Raw genomic sequence first — 19,894 nt, 5'->3', positions numbered from 1 at the left:
AGGGAATGGAGATTTTGCAGTATCCATCCCCAGGAGTGGGCTGGGAATGGAGATTGTACAGTATCCGTCCCCAGGAGTGGGGAGGGAATGGGGATTTTGCAGTATCCTTCCCCCAGGAGTGGGGAGGGAATGGGGATTTTGCAGTATCCATCCCCAGGAGTGGGCTGGGAATGGAGATTGTACAGTATCCGTCCCCAGGAGTGGGGAGGGAATAGGGATTTTGCAGTATCCTTCCCCCAGGAGTGGGGAGGGAATGGAGATTTTGCAGTATCCTTCCCTTGGAGTGGGGAGGGAATGGAGATTTTGCAGTATCCTTCCCTTGGAGTGGGGAGGGAATGGAGATTTTGCAGTATCCTTCCCCTGCCACACCCACCAAGCCACACCCACAGAACCGGTAGTAAAAAAATTTGGATTTCACCACTGAGAAGAACCAGGATTCCCCAGAGATCCAAGACCAGTGTCATCCGGGACTCCAATTCCAGTGACCGTCACTTTTAGTTGTTATCTTTTCTGGTCATCTTTGCCACGCTAAGCCCTGTTTCCCACGGCTGAGCTTTAAAGTGGGATCCGCTCAAGGGGCAGCCATGTTTCTCACAGGACAAGGCAGCCCCTCCTCAGCCTCCTCCTTGCTTTTTGCAGTCTCTGGTAGAAACCGAAGGGCCAGAGGTGAAGGCCTGCCTGGAACAGGACTTTGGGACAGGTGCTCTGCTGTTCGTGGCTCCCCCGCTGCTGAAAGAGCAGCTCCCCGGCACGGTAAGGCTCTATCTTTCCTCATGGCAGGAGAGAGGGATGGGCTTGCAGCCTTCCTCATCAGCGCATTGCAGAGGTTTGTGGCGGGGACGAATTCATTTACCTTCGCTCCCGGTTCGCAAATCTGAGCGCATGCACCACCTCTGCGCATGCACAGGACCTTCTGCGCACACGCAGAGTATTAAAAACGGGACGCGATGACGTCTGGCCAGAACCTTCCTCAGCCGCCGCAACCGGTTTTCCCGAACCGGAGAAAATACCACCACTGGTTTGTGGGGCATCCAGGAAAACCCACTTCCTCTCACCCATTTCACAAATCGTCCATTTCTTCGGGGCTGCTTTTGGGAGCTCAGCTGTGGCCTCTTCTCCGTAGAAGACCCCCGTCCCCATGGCTGTCCTCCGTCGCTTCCCGTTTTCTTCAGCTTTGCGGAGGATGAGCGTTCTGGGGAAGGCTCCCGGCAATAGCCCCGTGGAGGTTTTCATGAAGGGAGCTCCAGAGACGGTGGCTGGCCTCTGCAAGAAAGAATCTGGTATTTGCTGAAGTCTCCTTTTGAGGACATATATGGGGCGGGGGGGAGGGGCGGGCTGCTGGGGGTTCGCAGGGGTCCTGGAGAACTTCTAGCTAAAGTTCAGTGCAGTTTGGAGAACCCCCAAATCTCACTCCTGGCTGGCCCCATCCATCCTGCCCCTACCCTCCCAGGAGTCTCCACGTGGCCCGTTTTGGATGTAGGTAAGTGCAGAGCTGGCACGAAGGCTCAGGGAGGGCGAAAAATGGGCCGACCAGAAGTTCAGGAAGGCCAGAAACAGGCCCGTTTCCAGCCTCCAGAGCCTGGGGAGGCCCTTTTCACCCTCCCGGAGGCTCGAGAAAAGCCTCCAGAGCCTGGGGAGGCCCTTTTCACCCTCCCGGAGGCTCGAGAAAAGCCTCCAGAGCCTGGGGAGGCCCTTTTCACCCTCCCGGAGGCTCGAGAAAAGCCTCCAGAGCCTGGGGAGTCCCTTTTCACCCTCCCAGAGGCTCAACAAAAGCCTCCAGAGCCCAGGAAGGGCAAAAACGCCCCCCTCCCACCATGGTGCAGGAGGCCGACTAGGCCACACCCACCATGGCCACGCCCACCCAGCAAATGGGTAGAGAACCCCTTGCTAAAATTTTTGAAGCCTACCCCTGGGCGGGGGGTCTTCCTTATGCTTTCTGAAAGCATCTCTTCCTCTTCTAAAGGCCACTCTTTTCTTTTGCTTTGCAGTCCCCCAGGATTTTCCCCAGCAGCTGCAACAGTTCACAAGCAGTGGGTTCCGCGTTCTGGCCCTCGCTTATAAGCCCTCGGTGGCCGTGGGGAGCTTTGAAGAAGCCCAGGAGGTGACCAGGTGGGTGGACATCCAGATCGTTGCCCTTCTGTCCTGCCAGCCTGGCTTCTGGGTTTCTCCCTGGCAAACTCATCATTTTCCTCTTTGGGTGATCTTCTTAAGAGACAGTGAGATAAAGCAGTCTTGTTCTGTTTCCCTCCCCCAATACTCCCAACAAAGAGTCAGTCAAAGGCCTCCTCTTCTACTTTATTTACATAGATAAATGTCCTGGCCACGTCTACCCACGGGCCTGCCAAGTCTCTGGAGATAACGAGGAAATTATAGATAAGGCCAGAATTACTCACGAATATATTCTTCCCTCCATTGACACAGTTTGCCCGCGCAAATTCATTGCTTTGTCCAAGACAAAAAACCAGGAAGTCCCGCCTCCTATTTATAGTCTCTGCAGATGTCACTGCATGACCATCATTCCTTGGCTTTATCCCAACGCTGCTTCTGCTGCGCGCGCCGGTCACGTCTGCGCAGTCTTGCATCACTCCAAAACTGTTCTTGGGGCGTTGCCAAATCAGAAGAAGGCTCGAGAGAATCAGGCCTTGCCGGCCTCTCCTCCTCCCTTTGAGTGGGTGCCAGGGAGGGAGAGGGCCCAAGGGAAGCAGGGCTTGCCAGGTCTTCTCCCTCACTTTCTGAATCATCCGAGTCCAGGAGTCCGGGTCCAGGAACCTGAGTCACAACAAGTCTTGACTTGTGCAAAGTCTTCAAATACCGGTGGCATTTTGATGTCCAAGGGCATTAAGTGCGGGATGACACGGAAACCACATCGGTTGCTCCTTGCTAGTACCTGGCCAGACGTACAGTGGCATCCTTGAGCCCTCTGGCCATTAACGTTCTTATTATCTGATGAAAAGTTGATGGAGGGGACACCTATCATGTACCTGGATGGGTTGGGAAACAGCAGCAAAACTCCAGGAAGATTTTTTTCCTAGAGGACTTCACCAATGAAGGGGGGAAATGCAAAAAAAATTTCACTGGATTGAGACGGGAGAGATAAAATGCAGAGGCAGGATACCTGGGAAATGTGGAAAAGATGGTGGCTTGGCGTTTGCCGCAAGCAGAATACAAACCAGCTGTCGTATCCCACCCCCACTCCGACAAATGAGTCAAGGAAGTCCGTAACAAACTTGGCAATGAAGCCTTTGCAGCTTGCAAAGTTCCTTCGAGGTTTATCAGGGCAGGCAGGAGTCCAAGTTGTAACTTCAGCGATAGAGTCCGGTATCAGCAAACTAGATAAGACTTTGCTTGACTCAAGGTTGGAATGCCAAAAGCAGGTCCTTTATATAGGCTGTGGGGTGTGGCTCCATGACTCAGCATTTATCCAGGCCTGCCCCACCCCTCCTTCTGCTGGCGTCGCCTCTCAGATCTCCGGAAGCGAGGGTCCTTCCACACTGAATTGTCTTCAGCTGGATCTGCTGTCAGCTTCTGGGAAAGGGAGGGGTCAGAGGGAGTAGGTCCGAGTGATTCCAGCACCTGGCTGGCTTCCTGCTCTGAAAGCTGAGCCAAAAGGAACACACGCTGTATGAGTGAGGTTTATTGGGCTTGTCCTTTCACTCCTGGAATCCTCTCCGGGCATGGGGCCAGGGCCGGGGGCTGGAGGCATGACAGGCCGTTCATCTTCATTATCAGACTCGGAGTCTGATAAAAGGCCCTGTTGGAGACGGGAGGGGCCCGGCTGAGGAGAGGAGGGAGGACGAGTCACAACACCAGCTTATATTGAGGAAAGACATTGCAATCAATGGACGCAGAGTGAACGGCCCTTCTCTGGGTACACTCGGGCAGAGGCTGGGCAGAGAGGCTTTTGGCACAGAGCAGGGAAGTCGCTCAATGACGCCGTGGCTCCTGGCAAGGCCCACTGACGGAAGCTTCCTCCTTGGGCAGAGACTGGGTGGAGACGGACATGGTCTTCCTTGGGCTCCTAGTCCTCAAGAACATCCTCAAGCCTGAGACGGCACCAGTCATCCGCGTGCTGCGCAGTGCAGGGATCCAAACCGTCATGGTCACAGGTGAGAAAAATGGGGAAGGGGGCCGGGAAAGCTGGGAGAGGAGTGGATTGTCTTCTCGCTGCAAGACTTTGAACAGCGGAAGGGATGTCGTCGGCTACTAGCCAGAGGTGGTTTTCACATATTTTTACCACCAGTTCGCCCTGCGTACGCACGCACACTTTGCGCACTTGCCTTTTGTGTGTGAGCCCGGCTTTGCTCAATGAGCACCTTCAATGCATGCACCCGGTCTCCAAAACGTGGCTAAATAGGAGGGCATAGCCGAGGTGGTGCAGTGGTTAGAGTGCAGTACTGCAGGCTACTTCAGCTGACTGGTAGCAGCAGTTCAATTCTCACGAGGCTCAAGGTTGACTCAGCTTTCCATCCTTCCGAGGTGGGTAAAATGAGGACCCAGATTGTTGGGGGCAAAAGGCTGACTCCATAAACCGCTTAGAGAGGGCTGTAAAAGCACTAGGAAGCAGTATATAAGTCTAAGTGCTATTGCTATTGCATAGCACCAGGGTGGGTGGGCAGTCTCACCCACAATCGCCGCTACCGGTTCACTCGAACTGGTCTGAACCGGCTGAATACTACCACTGCTTCTAGCCTGAGGATGGACTGCTGGGCTCATGTCTCCTTCTGCTCTTTTGCCCTCAGGAGACAACATGCTCACTGCAGTCAACGTGGCGAGGAGCTGCCACATGGTGGAGGCGCACGAGCGTGTGGTGTTCGTGAATGCTGCACCTCCCAGCTGCGGCAAGGTAGCTGCCCTCACCTTCACTCCTTCAGAGCAGGTCAAGGTGAGACCTCTTGTTCTGTTTCCCTCCCCCAATACTCCCAACAAAGAGTCAGTCAAAGGCCTCCTCTTCTACTTTATTTACATAGATAAATGTCCTGGCCACATCTACCCACGGGCCTGCCAAGTTTCTGGAGATAACGGGGAAGTTATAGATAAGGCCAGAATTACTCACGAATATATTCTTCCCTCCATTGACACAGTTTGCCCGCGCAAATTCATTGCTTTGTCCAAGACAAAAAACCAGGAAGTCCCGCCTCCTATTTATAGTCTCTGCAGATGTCACTGCATGACCATCATTCCTTGGCTTTATCCCAACGCTGCTTTTGCTGCGCGCGCTGGTCACGTCTGCGCAGTCTTGCATCACTCCAAAACTGTTCTTGGGGCGTTGCCAAATCAGAAGAAGGCTCGAGAGAATCAGGCCTTGCTGGCCTCTCCTCCTCCCTTTGAGTGGGTGCCAGGGAGGGAGAGGGCCCAAGAGAAGCAGGGCTTGCCAGGTCTTCTCCCTCACTTTCTGAATCATCCGAGTCCAGGAATCCGGGTCCAGGAACCTGGGTCACAACACCTCTTCCTGGCTGAACCGCCTCCGTGACCATGGGGCTCTTTCGGGGAAGGTTCGGGCTGCCGTGGCTACATCTCTGCTATCCAAGCTTCATGAGCTGACAGCCTGACATTAGCAACTGTGGTGGGGAGAGAGGAAAGATTGGAATGTAAGGACGAAGAAGGGGGGGGGGATGGAAGTCCAGCTGAGCCTTGTGAGAAGCTACAGCCAGCCAAGGTCCAGTAAGGAGATGCAGAGCTCAGAACTGAGAGCCTGTTTCCTAAACAATATAGGTAAAGGTAAAGGTTCCCCTCGCACATACAAGCTAGTCGTTCCTGACTCTACGCGGCGTTACGTGGCGCTAGGGATTCAAACCGCCAAACTGCCGACCTTTGTGATTGACAAGCTCAGTGATCTTAGCCACTGAGCCACCGTGTCCCCATCCTAAACAATACACAAGCACCTAATTTACAAATAGGCAGAGGAGGAGCGGGGGGGGGGGAGAGGAAAATTTACTTTGGATTGTTTGTACGGGAAAGCCTCAGATTCGGTGTACACTACTTCTGTAACCACCTAAGCATCAGTAAAGGATACTCTTGGCAAAAACAAATGGCCAGGGGTCTTCCTTTGCTAGATGACTGAGTGGGATGGTTGAGAGTCTTTCTGTTGCAAGCCCGGTCATCTGACTGGACCATCAACCACGATGGGTCATGTCCAGCCACAGCTAGTGTTTCCTTCCCGATAGAAGTGGGAGGTGTCCACTGTAACAGGAGGGAGGGAGGGAGGGAGGGTGAAGAGAAAGCCCTATTAAAACCAGGTTCCTGCTGACGCGGGACGCCAAGCATGGATGAAAAATCCAGTTGGCTGTGGGACTGTTTCACAGGATGTGCACCAGCAAGAGAGCGACTTCCCGGAACAGCTGCCGTGCTCCTTTGCCTTGAACGGGAAATCCTTCACGGTCCTCTGCGAGTGCTTCCCAGCCCTCCTGCCCAAGGTAACACCATGGGGGGAAGAGGAGCTAGTTCACTTGTCCCTGATCTCCTCAAACCAGTCGTCCCTTCTTGCGGGACGTGCCAGTTCCTCGCCTTCTCCTATTGTTCTTGTGATCAGCCTGCCTTCTGGCATCGGGCTGATGGGAGAGTCGAGCTAAGCCTCTGCCTGGCACCTGAGCAGAGGCCTCTCAGCTCCTCCTGGAAGGGTCTTTCTCAGTGGTGGCAACATCTCCCGATCATCCGAGTTGTTTCCCATTCCCAGAAGGGCAAGTGCCACAGCTCCCCTTCCCACTCTTGATGTCCTTTGCAGATATTAGTCCAAACCACTATTTTCGCACAGATGTTACCTGACCAGAAAACTCGCCTGGTTGAGCATTTGCAACATCTGAAGTAAGTATGAGGGGGTTGGAGGCAAGATTTTCCCGCATCCCTCTGGTGGGTGGGAGAGAAAGAAAAAAGTGTGTGAGAGTGGAAGCACAGGAAGGATCTGATCCCGAACAAGCCCCCTCTTGTGATGCTAAATGCCTGGCAGCTTCAGAGCCAAAGGGAGGCCTTGTGAGATTGAGAGTAGCCAGCACCAATGTTGTATTTGGAGAGAACAGGAAGGCAGAAGTTGAAGTACGCTGCATGAGTTACGCCCTTTCTTGGGCCGGCAATCCCTGCTCACAGTCACTCATGCCTTAGTCACTTCCCACCTTGGCTATTGCAACGCCTTCTACATGGGGCTGCCCTTGAAGAGCATCCAGAAGCTCCAGTTGGTGCAAAATGCAGCAGCCTGCATGTTTTTGTGCAGACCCCGGTGTGCACATGTATTGCCTCTCCTGCGGGAGCTGCCTTGGTTACCGATTTGCTTCCAGGTACAATTCAAGGTGCTGGTTGTCACCTTTGAAGCCCTTCATGGCTTGGGACCAAGTTATCTCAGGGACTGTCTCTTGCCGGTCACTTCTACCCAACCCATTAGAGCGGAGAGGCAGGGAATGCTGCAGGTCCTGTCCCCGTACACTTGGCGGGTCCCAGAAGAAGGGCCTTCTCTATGGTGGCTCCCTCACTCTGGAACATCATCCCCCCTCCCCAGAGATTAGAACGGCCCCCACTCTAATTCTCTTCCATGAGGCACTGAAGACCTGGTTCTGCCAGCGGCCCTGGGGAACCCAGAGCGGGATGGAGCCCATGAAACGGCTCGTGTGATTGGCTGTTGCTGGGGCGGGACGGTGTGTGTGTGTGTGATTTTATTACATTCATTTATTTGATTTTTTTATTAGCTTTTACTGTTTTTAAATGTGGTTTTTTATATTCCGTAAGCCGCCTCGAGTCGCCATGGGCGAATAGGCGGCAATATAAATTTAATGAATAAATAAATAATAAATGAGCTCGAGGTTGCGGGTTGAAAGATACTAATTGTACTAAAGATCGGGGGGGGGCCTCCTTCCCTTTTTGGAGAAAAAAAAAAGCAAGGTAGGTGGGAAACGGTCTTCCGCTTTAGGGAACAATACGCCTGTGTTGCCTACAGCTACTGCGTGGCCATGTGTGGAGACGGGGCCAACGACTGCGGGGCTCTGAAGGCAGCCGATGTGGGCATCTCGCTCTCCGAAGCAGAGGCCTCGGCGGCGGCACCGTTCACTTCCCAGAGGGCCAATATCGAGTGCGTCCCCATCACCATTAGGTAGGTGGGATGAAGCCAGCTCTTCGGGAGACGCCTACGGTGAAATCCACGGCCCCTTTTCTCCCATCCAGCTTGCTCCTCTTCCTGGAGAGGCCAGGAAGTCTTGCTGACTCCTTTGGGAGGGGGAAATTCAAATCCTGCCCCTTTGCAACAAGCTACGTTGACCATGTCAGGGACGTGGTGGCTCAGCGGCTAAGACGCTGAGCTTGTCGATCGAAAGGTCGGCGGTTCGGCGGTTCGAATGCCTAGTGCTGCATAACGGGGTGAGCTCCCGTGACTTGACCCAGCTTCTGCCAACCTAGCAATTCGAAAACAGGTAAAAAATGCAAGTAGAAAAAATAGAGTCCACCTTTGGTGGGAAGGTAACAGCGTTCAGTACACCTTTGATGTTGAGTCATGCTGGCCACATGACCATGGAGACGTCTTCGGACAGCGCTGGCTCTTCAACTTTGAAATGGAGATAAGCACCGCCCTCTAGAGTCGGGAACGACTAGCATATATGTGCAAGGGACCTTATCTTTTATGTTGACCATCTCCCAGCCTTCAAGCACCTGGCTAAGCAACAGAAGTCCTCTCCATCAGGAATCCAGGCTTAACTTTTCCCCTGTCAAATCTGTCCAAGTTTCCATTCCAAGAATGGCCTGGGCTTGGGGTGGAGTTTCAACCGTTTTGATCCTAGGTGAAAGGAAGCCCTCAGGTCTTCCTGCAGTGGTCAGCCCTCCCCACCTCCAATTTTGCTCTGGGCCTCTGGGCAGCGCCTTGCCCATTGAATGGGTTACATTCAGGGGTGGGGCTGCTGGGGGTTCGCAGAGGTTCAGAAGAACCTCTAGCTAAGATTCTGTGCGGTTTGGGGAACCCCCAAATCCCACTTCTGGCTGCCCCCCCCCTCCCAGGAGTCTCCACGTGGCCTGTTTTGGATGCAGGTAAGTGGAGGGTGCGTGCGAAGGTTCGGGGAAGGTGAAAAATGGGCCTACCGGAAGTGCGGGAAGGCTAGAAATGGGCCTGTTTCCAGCATCCAGAGGGCCTCCGAACGAGGAAAGCCTCTGGAGTTTGGGGAGGGCAAAAATGCCCTCCCCCCCACACACCATGGTGCAGGAGGCCGACTAGGCCACGCCCACGCAGCAACCGGGCAGAAAACCCCTTCCTAAAATTTTTGAAGCCCACCCCTGGTTACCTTGCTCCTGTGAAAGAGTCCACGTGAAATTCAAAATGCCGTGTTTAAGCAGCAATCCCCCGTTTGCAAAGGAAGTTTTTTTTTTTCTTGCCCAGGATAAAGTTTCTGAGCACAGAATTTCTCTTCCCTCGAGTTCCTTCACCCCATGAGCCCAATCCCCCTTCTCCCAGAAGGATGACTGGCCGTTTCTCCCCTTTAGGGAAGGAAGATGCTCTTTGGTCACCTCCTTTGGCCTCTTCAAATACATGGCGTTCTACAGCCTGACGCAATTTGTTTCCGTGCTCCTGCTTTACACGGTAAGGCGGCCATTTTCCTTCCTGCCCCTTTTGGCTCTTGGGAGACTCTTGGAGCCCAGGTTGAGGTTTGCAAGCAGCGAGATCTAGAAACCTGAGCGCCGGGCGTGGGATTTGGCCAAGGGATGGCATCAGGTACGGGAACTACATAAAGTGACACCCGAGTAAAACAAAACGCACGACGGCAACCAGCAGAGAAGTTTAAAAAGGGGGCTTAAATCAGTGGCTTCTGAATGCCTCCACTGAGCCCCAGAAGGAAAACACAACCTGATCTACCCAACACGCTAGAACAGGGGTGTCAAACTGAAGGCGCATGGGCTGGATGTGGCCTGCGATGTGGTTGGAGCTGCCCTGCTCTACCCAATGCAAAGAGGAAACATGCCAGCAGTTTGGGGAGTGGTGTCAAGCTGGCCACGCCCCATTGGCCACGCCCACCCAGTTGGCCACACCCACCCAGTTGGCCACGCCCACCCGGCTCCCTGAGGTCAACCGCAGCCCTGATGCGGCCCTCAACGAAATTGAATTTGACACCCCTGCGCTAGAATAAGGGAGGCCTGGATTGGAACTCCTGGCGAGGATCTAAAGGACCTCCTGGCTGGGATGACCCCAGAGTGGAGGAGGCTCCTGCTTCTTGGGAGAACCCCAAGTGGGGGGAAGGCGAGACATGTCAACAAGCATGGCTCCCCCAACATCCGAGATGCAGAGGCGCTGCCCTCCTCAGCCCATTGCATCTCTCCGTTTCTTCTGTCCCTCCCTCCTTCTCTCCCCCTCGTCTAGCTCAACACCAACCTGAGCGATGGGCAGTTCCTGTTCATCGACCTCATCATCACCACCACGATGGTGGCTCTCATGGGCAAGACGGAGCCTGCCGAGGACTTGGGTCTCAAGCGTCCACAGGGAGCCCTGATCAGCCTTGCCGTCCTGGGCAGCCTTTGTCTCCAAATGGCTCTCATCGTCGCAGTCCTGCTCCTCATCTACTTCATCACCATCTCTCAGCAGTGGTGAGCGAGGAGAGAGAGAAAGCCCAGCAGCTGAATCACTCTGGCTGCTTTTTGCTCGGGTCCCGCGGAAGCCAGTTCCTCAGCTAGCTCAGCCTGCCATGGGTCGGCCTTTCGTCCGGCCTCTGCAATCGGGGGGGGGGGGGGGGGAGGGGGAGGGAATGGGAATGGGCAGGGTTGCCGTCAGCCCAGACTCAGCCATCTGCCCGCTTCCCACTCAGGTTCACCCCTCTGAACAGCACTCTGTCAGCCCCTGCAAACCTCCCCAATTATGAGAACACCGTTGTCTTCTGCACCTCGGGGTTCCAGTACCTCATCCTGGCGGTGGTCGTGTCGAAAGGCCGCCCTTTCCGCAAGCCCCTTTATACCAATGGTAAGTGCTTCTTGTTCGGCAACCCTGCCAGCAGGAAGCCCAGGACGAGTCAGGCCTCTTTCTCCCGGGCAGCCTGTCTTCTGCCTGGCACTGCCAAAGTCTCATCTCCGTCTCGCTCTCCCCAGTGCCGTTTCTGATGGCCTTGCTCTTGCTCGCCGGCATCATGACCTGGCTGACTGTCTACCCGCTGTCCTTCATGCAAAAGCTCTTGCGTCTTAAGAGTATTGGCGACCTGAGCTTCAAAGTGATCTTGCTGGGAATGGCTGCTCTCCACTTCTTCACGGCTTTCGTATTGGAGGTAACGAAGGAGCAACGTGGCTGGGAAAGCAGAATGTTAAGATGTTGTCCAGGGCAGTGGAAGAAGTTCATTGCCTGTCTTCTGTGAAGGCCAAGCCAAGACCCTTTTTATTCTCCGGCTGGGCCAGACTTGGCTTGGGAAAATGGGACTGCTGAGCGGCAGGGGAGGAGAGCGAGCAGCAGTGGAGCATCCGTCCTTGGAGCATCAGGCTGCCACTGTTGCTAGCCACAGTGGCTCCAGGCGTCACCCGTTCCTGGTCTGCTTCTTCCACAGGTGGGCCTAGACCACGGCCTGCTGAACGGCTTCCGGAAGCTGCGACGCAAGAAGGCATCGAAAAAGTTGTTCAAGCAGCTGCAGCGGGAGCTCAGCCAGGAGAAAAGCTCGTGGCCGCCTCTCCACGCACCTGTCTTCGCCCCCACCAGAATCTCCCCAGCCGCAAGATGATGCTAGTCGGTGATTTTTTGTCTGAAGGGAAGGCCCGCTGTTCTGTCTCCGTCCTCACTTTGGAGTAATGAGCTGGCCTACAGCCAGTGGATACATGGCTCCTATCAGTCCTGAGTGAGAAAATGCAGCTGCCTGCCAAAAAGTTCAAACAGATTAAGACTTCAGCTCACTTCAACACGGTTCAGCTAATTTGCTTCCCGTGGAACTGAGAGCAGTCCCAAAACTCTTTATATATCCTGTGGGGTAGGGCTCCTACCCCCACCCTTCCATTTGATGACGCCGCCTCTCTAATCTTCTGAAGCGCGGGTCGATCCAGGCTTGATTGGTATGATTATCAGCTGCGTCTGTAGGCATAGCCTGAGGAAGGGAGGAATCGGGATGTCGGCCTCATTACATCCTCCGACTGGCCTGGTTCTGGCTCCTGGAGCCGGGCCAAAGGAATCGGTCCTCCTGAGGTAAGCCTTACCAGCCCTTCCCCCTCACCCTCAGAGTCACTTTCGGGCATGGGGCCAGGTTCGGAGGCTGGAGCCACAACACCCGCTGGGTCTCTGTTGAAGTTCCTTTTTGGATCTAGTTCCTTCCTCCCAGCGGCTTTCCTGAGATCCTCTGGGATCCTCCATTGACTGACAAAGGCAACTGTGAGACTCCTCTCCCCCCATGGAGGTTTCTCGCCCTCTTAAGAACATCGGAGAATGTTCTTAGAGAGAACTGGCGTTTCTCTCTAAGCCACACAACCGATAGCGGAGTTGCTGTGTTACAGAAGAACCCATCTTCACCAGACTCTCGGTTGAAGCCACGGGAAGCACCCAAGATTTCTGGCCACGCTGGGGGGAGGGGTGTTGTGTCTTCCTTGAATCCTCTCCTCCTCAAGCAACTTGTTGTTTTTTTTTTAACCACATGCTGGCTAAGAGAAAGCCGGCGGTGAACTCCCTTTGTCCAAGGTGAGAACGATGCCCCCTTTGCTGCCAGACAGGGAATTTCAGCACATGCAAAACTTGTCCCACATCAGAACTTCAAGACAGAAGAAAATGAAGGCTGTCTCCGAGGGCTTCCTCCCTGGCCAATCTGGGAATCAGCTCCCTTCCACGGAAGAGGTCTTCTTTCCACGGTAGACAGATCTGCTCTACGCTACTTGGGCTCCTCTGGCTGCCATTTTTAGTCGTTAAGGATTCCATCAGCTTCTTGTGGATGGGCAGGGAGGGATGGCTGCTGTAACCCAACTACCACTCCAACTGAAAAAAGGGAACCCGCACAAGAGAGGACCAGAAAGAGCTGGGCCGTTCAGTCTATTTTGTTTTGGCTAGGATTTTCGTGTGTGTGTGTTTGTAAATGTATATATGTATATAGATAATCCTCAACTTAACTCCAGAACCGAGCCCAAAATTTATGTTGCTAAGTGAGAAATATGATAACTGAGTTTTGCACCCCCCATTTTTTTACGACTTTTCTTGCCACGGTTGTTAGGTGAATCACTTAAGTTCTTAAAATCAGTAACACCATTACTGTTAAGAGAATCTGGCTTGCCCGCCAACTTATCAGGTCACGTAACACATGCCCCCCCTCCAACCGGGACACTGCGACCGTCATAAACACGAACCATTTGCCAGGCATCCAAATGTAAATCGCATGACCGTGCTCTGTGGTGGTCGTTAAGTGTGAAAAATTGTCGTTCAGTCACTTTTTTCAGGGCCGTCATAACTCCGGTCACTAAGCAAACTGTTGTAAGTCGAGGACTACCTGTATATGTATATTTATACATATGTATTGTGGGGACGCGGTGGCTCAGTGGATAAGATGGTGAGCTTGTCGATCGAAAGGTTGGCAGTTCAGCGGTTCGAATCCCTAGCGCCACGTAACGGGGTGAGCTCCCGTTACTTGTCCCGGCTTCTGCCAACCTAGCAGTTCGAAAGCAGGTAAAAAATGCAAGTAGAAAAAATAGGGACCACCTTTGGTGGGAAGGTAACAGCGTCCCATGCGCCTTTGGCGTTGAATCATGCTGGCCACATGTCCACGGAGACGTCTTCGGACAGCGCTAGCCCTTCGGCTTTGAAACGGAGATGAGTACCGCCCCCTAGAGTCGGGAACGACTGGCACATACGTGCGAGGGGAACCTTTACCTCTTTATACATATTTATATGTATGTATGTGTGTATATATTTGCCAGCTTCTTCTTAACATTAGCAATCATGTTTAGTTAATTGGATAGTCAGAAGGGCTTACCACGGAACGATTAACAATCACAGAAGCAATAATGTATTAAATGAGTAACTCTGCATGAAGCGGATCTGGGACAAACACAGGGAGAAAAAAATGCCGAGGATAGCCAGGACACCTACTTACAAGGTGCCCTGGCCAGGTCTGGCCAAGAGGCAGGTGAGAAAAAGGGCTGACCTGGGACTTGCAGGCAGAGAGTCTTCCGGCCAGCGGTGAAATCCACTTACCTTCGCTACCGGTTCGGGAACGGGAGCACGCTACGCACATGTGAGCGCCTTTTCTGTGCATCCGCAGATGGTAAAAAAAGGGACGTAATGACATCCCAGCGGGTGGGTGGACCCTCCTGCTGCCAGCACTACTGGTTCAGCGAACCGGATAGAACCGGGGAGGGGGGGAGACGACGACGACTTTCCCGCTGTTTCCGACCCTGGCAGCCCCGTTCCCGAAGCGATCCTGTGGGCCTTGCTAGAGCCACTCACTGCCCTAAAAGAGGAACAGCTAAGAAATGGACTGGAAGCGCCCATCGGCAGAGCCCGGGCTATAGCCGAAGAAGCCAATTGGCTGTTCCCAGGTGCCTTCCATTCCCAGTGGCGGTAGAAACGGTAGCTCGTTTGAGCCGTCCACCGCAGGGCAAGCCGCAGAAAGCCCATGCCACTTCTAACGGGAGCATCTCAAGGGGAGAGGAAGGCATCCTTTCTGCCCGTCTCAGATGATATGGTAGACTGCCTCTAAGCCTTGAGGCTCTGCTTCTGTCCAAAAGCCGCCACAGCCAGCACGGAAGGAGCTGGCCAGTCCCTCCTCCCTCTGCAAGCCAAAGAGCACATCGCACTAGGGAGTCCCAGCAAAACAGTGGTGCAAGGTGGGCTCGCTGCGACTCGCTATTGTGGACACTTGAAATAATCCCCCCCACTGGATGAACTACACCTGCATGGTGGCTTCCGCGCTGCAGCTGCAGCCTGGGGAAAAAAAACAACAACAACACAACCACTGGAAAAAAACGTCCAATCCTGCTGCCTTGAGAGAAGTTGGCATTAGGACCCGGGAGGGAGGCTGCGGTGGTGGAGGCCTGGCTCCTTCAGCCTCTTTGGAAAGCAAGACCCAGGCGAGGAGGAGAGAGCCAAGTCAGCCGCTGGAGAAGGAGAAAGACCCCCAAGTTGGTAAGTGAGCTGAGGGGCACCACGGGCCGTGGAGGGACAAGAAAGGGGCACTTCACGGTCAGAACTTGCAAAGGAATGCAAGTGGACTTTTTTCTTTCTTTCTTCCATGCAGGGAAAGGCTTACCTTTCAAAGAAACTTTTTGAAAAGCCCCCAGCCCCTCTCCTCCTCCCGCTCCCCCTTTCAATGCCAGGGTAAAAATCCCCCCCCAAAAAGGAACAAAAGTTGCAACTAAGTTTGGCTTGGTAGGAAGCCCCCTCCCCCTCATTTCCTGAGGTCTGGACTTCAAATCAGGGAGGGGGGGGGTCCTTTTCTTAGGAAGTTGACTTTCCCCCCACCCCCCAAAGACCTGACCGGTGGTCTCCCTCTGTTTGGGAAGGGGGAGGGGGGGTGTCGTTTCAACACCCCTGAATTTGACCATTCAATCCTTGTGGCCAGGAAGGAGGGGGGGGTCCCCTTTTGTTCTCCAGCTTGTGCAAAGGGGAGTGGGGGTGGGTGAGTGGGTGGGTGGGATGGGATGGGGAGGTGGAGTTGCAGAGGGCTGCCGGCCATTCTTGGCTTTGCAAAAACTGGCTGATTGCTCCCAGATGTGCGTCTGGTTTCTCTAAAGCGGGAACCTCCTGCATCCGAGACCCTTCCCCCTCGCACCTCCGCTGCACAAGAAGGGAAGAAGGGGGGGAGCTCAGGAAAAGGGGGAACTGGGGCCTTGGGGCAGCCCGGCTCTTGCCTCCACCCGGCCCCCTCCCCATCAGCAGCAAGGTCCCCACAACTTACCTGGTCTGGCAGGAAAGCTGAACCAACCTGGGCTTCTCTGGACTGCTTTACTCAGGCTGAAAGCTTTTGCAGCCGAGCTTTGCCTTGGGCTTCTCTTTTTCCTCTCGTGTTTGAGAGAACCGGCTGGTACCGCTTGCTTTGGGAAATAGGACAGCCTGGGAAACTTTGCTCAGGCACCTGGCGGGATCTGCTCCTGGATCTCTCTCTTAAACTCTGCAGCAAGAAGCGAGTGTGTCGTCTTGAAGCGGCTTTTTGGCCAAAGCTGCTGGCCTAGACGAGTCCTCTATTTTTTTCCTCCCACCTTCTCTCGCTATTCCTGCAAGGAATTGCCCAAGGGTTGGGCAAGGAAAAATCCCAGCAGGTAGGGGTGGGGTGGGGTAAAAGGATGCTTTGGTTTTTGGAGATCAGCTGGAAGCAGCGTTCTCGTCCCACCCCTCGTTGAAGAGACCCGAGAAGGTTGGGGCTCAAAGACAACCGTTTGCTGGGAGAATCTGGCCTGTGGCAAGGACAGGTAGCTTAGAGGCTACCCCGGGTAGTTTGATGCATAGGTTCACTGATTGACGCTTGACCAAAGGATCGCAAACCAGTGGTGGAATTCAAATTTTTTCTACTACCGGTTCTGTGGGTGTGGCTTGGTAGGCGTGGCAGGGGAAGGATACTGCAAAATCTCCATTCCCTCCCCACTTCTGGGGAAAGGATACTGCAAAATCCCCATTCCCTCCCCACTCCTGGGGAAAGGATACTGCAAAATCCCCATTCCCTCCCCACTCTTGGGGGAAGGATACTGTAAAATCCCCATTCCTTCCCCACTCCTGGGGAAAGGATACTGCAAAATCTCCATTCTCACCCCACTCCAGGGGAAAGGATATTGCAAAATCCCCATTCCCTCCCCACTCCTGGGGGAAGGATACTGTAAAATCCCCATTCCTTCCCCACTCCTGGGGGAAGGATACTGCAAAATCCCCATTCCCTCCCCACTCCTAGGGAAGGATATTGCAAAATCCCCATTCCCTCCCCACTCCTGGGGAAAGGATACTGCAAAATCCCCATTCCCACCCCACCCTGGGGCCAGCCAGAGGTGGTATTTGCGGGTTCTCCGAACTGCTCAAAATTTCTGCTACCGGTTCTCCAGAATCTGTCAGAACCTGCTAAATAGCACCCCTATCGCAAACCCTGCCTCTCCCCCCATGCACACTAACAGTGAAAGCTTGGGAACCGCACCAAGGCTGTTTCTGGGTTAATGCCGCAACTTTTTAAAGGCTAAAGGGGTGTGTCTGTGTGTGTGTGAGAGAGACGGTTCTTCCTTCCAATCTAAGCGAGTGTCCTGTGTCTTTCAGCTCAGCTCCAATTCATCTGCCTCTGTAGCTCCGCAGACAAACATGAGGACTTTTCTGGCCCTTCTCCTCCTCTGCCTGCCAGGTGAGGGGCAAAGCTGGGTCCCCGACCACCTCCCTCCTCCTGCCCAGAGACCTCCTTGCTTGAGCAAGGGATCCGGGACTCACCCACCCATCCCACGACTTCATAGACATGCACAGGATAACGCCACACGCAATGAAACGTCAGGTCTCCTCCTTCCCAAGTGCTTGGGGAGGGGAGGTGCAAAGGGGTCCGTCGCACGTACAAGGCAAGGGGCCCGCAGAAAGGGATGCCCAGCTTTCATCTGTGTCACTTAAGCAAGAACCCCCCTCCCTCCACCTGGGCAAGAAGCATGAAAGGGGAAAAAGGCCCATCTGCGGTGGCTCTCCTGAGTCGACAGTGCCGTGAAGGGCCCCACCTGAGCAGGTGTGCGGCCACCCTGCAACAGCCGGCCTCAGTTTCTTCCTCCCCTCCTCCCTTCTCAGCAGCACTTCTGGCTCAGGGGCAGTATGACCTCGATGACCCCGCCTACCCCGAGCCCCCTTACGCTCCTTACGAAATTGGTGAGTACCAACAAGGGTCCAGGGGCCCCTGTCCGGCTGGCTATAGCCGATCCTGATCGGAGGGTGGAACCCCGCTCTTACTGGCAGGAGTTTGATATACCCTCTGGCCTCTCTCTTCCTTGTTTTCAGAAAGTCAAGATTATTACGATTACGCCGGGAACGGTGAGTCTGCTCCGAAGGCCAAACCTGGCACAGCCCGTCTGCCTGCCTGGTAAAGCTGCCGTCCTCAACCTTTCTGGACTGGTGGCCCAGTGGGATGTATGTATGTGTGTGTAAGTGGGGATAGTTCCTCTTGAGTGGTAGGTGGCCGCTTTGCTCGAGGGGAGCAAGCGGCCGCCACTCGCACGAGGGGAGCTTCGCACACACACACGCACTCACCCCCCCCCACCTGTGCGGCCCGGTAGTGGGCTACAGCTCAATGTTATGGACTCCTGTGGTAAAGGGCTTGACTAAAGCAAGCACCCCCCTCTCCCTCTGCCCTGCAGATCTCTCCCCCCAAACTCCAGAGGAGCACTTCCAGTCCCAGCAGCAGAACCAGCAGGAGGTCATTCCAGCCCCAACCCCAGGTGAGCAGCCCGTGAAGCGGGTGTGTGTGTGTGTGTGTCGGGGGTGTGTGTGTGTGTTGGAAAGGAGCTCCTCCCTGCTCTGCGATTTCCTGACTCTGCCCAGCTGCTTCCTCCGCTCACACCCCTCCACGTTCCCAGGGCTAACAGTTACTCACACCTTGCTCCTATCTGGGCTTTTTCCCCTCCCCTCCCCTAGATGTTTCTGAGACGGAGCCCACCGAACCGGGGCCCCTCGGTAAGAGATTCGCCGGCTCTGAAATCAGTCCCTCTTCCTGAGGTCTGCAACAAACAAGTTGGTTTCAGTGCCCCCGGGATCCTTCCCTTTTGTCAGTAAGGCGGCGGTGGCTGCTCCCGGGCCTATGAGGCTGGGGAGGGGGGCGGGTGCAAAGCAAGCTAAAGACTCTTGAGAGTGAATGGAGACCCCCCCCTCCCCTGTCTTGTTCTTGGGTCTCCAGACTGCCAGGAGGAGCAGTACCCCTGCACCAGGCTATATTCCATTTACAAGCCTTGCAAACAGTGTCTGAATGAGATCTGCTTCTACAGGTGAGGGGCAGCAATTGGATCAGGACCAAACCTCTCCCCCCACCTGCCCCCCCCCCAGTGGAGCATTCTTCCACAAACTCCTCTACCCACGGCAGGCGAGGTTCCCGCGCAGGCTTAGGAGGGCGCTGGTGTGCTTGCAATGACGCTGCAGGAAACGCTGCTGCAGCCAATCCTACGGAAAGCTTTGCAGGCGGGAGAGGGGAGGGGAGGGAGGCTGCTTGCAGATTCAGGCGCACCAGTGGGGGTCGGGAGGGGGGGGCATGTTTTAATGCAGCTTCCAGGCTTCCTTCCAGTGGGGTGGGGGGTCAGCCGTGGGGAGGTGGTGTGGAAAGGGAGACATTCTCTGACCTTTTCCGCGTTTCAGCCTCCGCAGGGTCTACGTGATCAATAAGGAGATCTGCGTCCGTACGGTCTGCGCTCACGAAGAACTCCTAAGAGGTACGCACAAAGATCGAAGGGGCCCGGGCCCTTCGGCCCTCCGGTCGCGAAGGTTACAGGGGCAGCCGTTTTGGGACACTCCTTCCCAGCAGCAGTTGGGGATCGCTTTGCCTAAAACTTGGGGGACGTGTGTGTGTGTAGAAGGAGATGTGGGGATTCTAACACCTGACGGTGGCTCCCCTCCTGTCTCCCCCCGCCAGCCGACCTCTGTCGCGACAGATTCTCCAAGTGCGGTATCATGGCGACCAGCGGCCTTTGCCAGACTATGGCCACCTCTTGTGCTCGGAGTTGTGGCGGCTGCTGAGCGGGGAAAGGGGTCGTGGCAGTGGATGGGAGGTGCTTCTGGACCACGGATGATGTCCCTGGTTCGTGCCCAGAGGAAGAGCGGCCCTTCTTGGCCTTCCTCCCCCGCTGCGGCAGTGACACACCTGCAGGGCTGCTCCGGCGTGACACGGCAGGAGTCTCAACAGGGACCCAACCTCAAGAAATGCTGACCGTCACGCGAGCTACCAGTTGGGTTTTATTGTCTTGTAATTGCAAGTTATATTTTTTGTACGGACCGTTCTCCCCCCCCCTCCCCCTTTTCTACAAAACGATTTGAAAAAATAAATAGACCAAACGTGTTACAATT

The 19,894-nt window shown here is 54.6% G+C and overlaps 2 protein-coding genes across 10 annotated transcripts in view; both read left to right on the top strand.

Annotated features, from left to right (window-relative positions):
• ATP13A2 (ATPase cation transporting 13A2) overlaps positions 1-11,654 on the top strand; it is a 31,321-nt gene extending 19,667 nt beyond the window's left edge. For 5 of the 8 annotated variants that reach the window (XM_058161414.1, XM_058161415.1, XM_058161417.1 and 2 more), the window contains 13 exons: positions 640-753; positions 1,124-1,280; positions 1,989-2,109; positions 3,982-4,106; positions 4,740-4,882; positions 6,303-6,413; positions 6,722-6,801; positions 7,922-8,074; positions 9,448-9,544; positions 10,319-10,542; positions 10,761-10,912; positions 11,038-11,210; positions 11,484-11,654. In XM_058161414.1, coding sequence (XP_058017397.1) covers positions 640-753; positions 1,124-1,280; positions 1,989-2,109; positions 3,982-4,106; positions 4,740-4,882; positions 6,303-6,413; positions 6,722-6,801; positions 7,922-8,074; positions 9,448-9,544; positions 10,319-10,542; positions 10,761-10,912; positions 11,038-11,210; positions 11,484-11,654 — 1,821 coding nt within the window. The remainder of the gene's footprint in view (positions 1-639; positions 754-1,123; positions 1,281-1,988; positions 2,110-3,981; positions 4,107-4,739; positions 4,883-6,302; positions 6,414-6,721; positions 6,802-7,921; positions 8,075-9,447; positions 9,545-10,318; positions 10,543-10,760; positions 10,913-11,037; positions 11,211-11,483) is intronic. The other 3 variants (XM_058161413.1, XM_058161412.1, XR_009152499.1) reach the window with 3 other exon arrangements.
• Positions 11,655-14,893: 3,239 nt separating this feature from the next.
• Positions 14,894-19,892, top strand: MFAP2 (microfibril associated protein 2). 2 transcript variants are annotated; one of them, XM_058161425.1, is made up of 9 exons: positions 14,894-15,025; positions 17,135-17,216; positions 17,642-17,716; positions 17,846-17,878; positions 18,202-18,282; positions 18,479-18,517; positions 18,738-18,825; positions 19,190-19,263; positions 19,464-19,892. In XM_058161425.1, the coding sequence occupies exons 2-9, from the start codon at positions 17,177-17,179 to the stop codon at positions 19,565-19,567; spliced, it is 534 nt and encodes a 177-aa protein (XP_058017408.1). In that variant the 5' UTR covers positions 14,894-15,025; positions 17,135-17,176; the 3' UTR covers positions 19,568-19,892. The 2 variants fall into 2 exon arrangements, with proteins under 2 accessions (XP_058017408.1, XP_058017407.1); XM_058161424.1 differs by having other exon boundaries at positions 17,639-17,716.
• Positions 19,893-19,894: the final 2 nt, after the last annotated feature.

This window comes from Ahaetulla prasina, chromosome 18 (assembly GCF_028640845.1).
Source record: "Ahaetulla prasina isolate Xishuangbanna chromosome 18, ASM2864084v1, whole genome shotgun sequence".
In the NCBI taxonomy this organism is placed as follows: domain Eukaryota; kingdom Metazoa; phylum Chordata; class Lepidosauria; order Squamata; family Colubridae; genus Ahaetulla; species Ahaetulla prasina.
This window is presented reverse-complemented; position numbering and strand designations above follow the sequence as displayed.

Bases quoted from the DNA above. Each gene is read 5' to 3' on its own strand.
- MFAP2 (XM_058161424.1), top strand. From the start codon at position 17,177: ATGAGGACTTTTCTGGCCCTTCTCCTCCTCTGCCTGCCAG. The intron at 17,879-18,201 runs GTGAGTCTGCTC...TCTGCCCTGCAG, and splicing joins TTACGATTACGCCGGGAACG to ATCTCTCCCCCCAAACTCCA. The intron at 18,283-18,478 runs GTGAGCAGCCCG...CCCCTCCCCTAG, and splicing joins CATTCCAGCCCCAACCCCAG to ATGTTTCTGAGACGGAGCCC.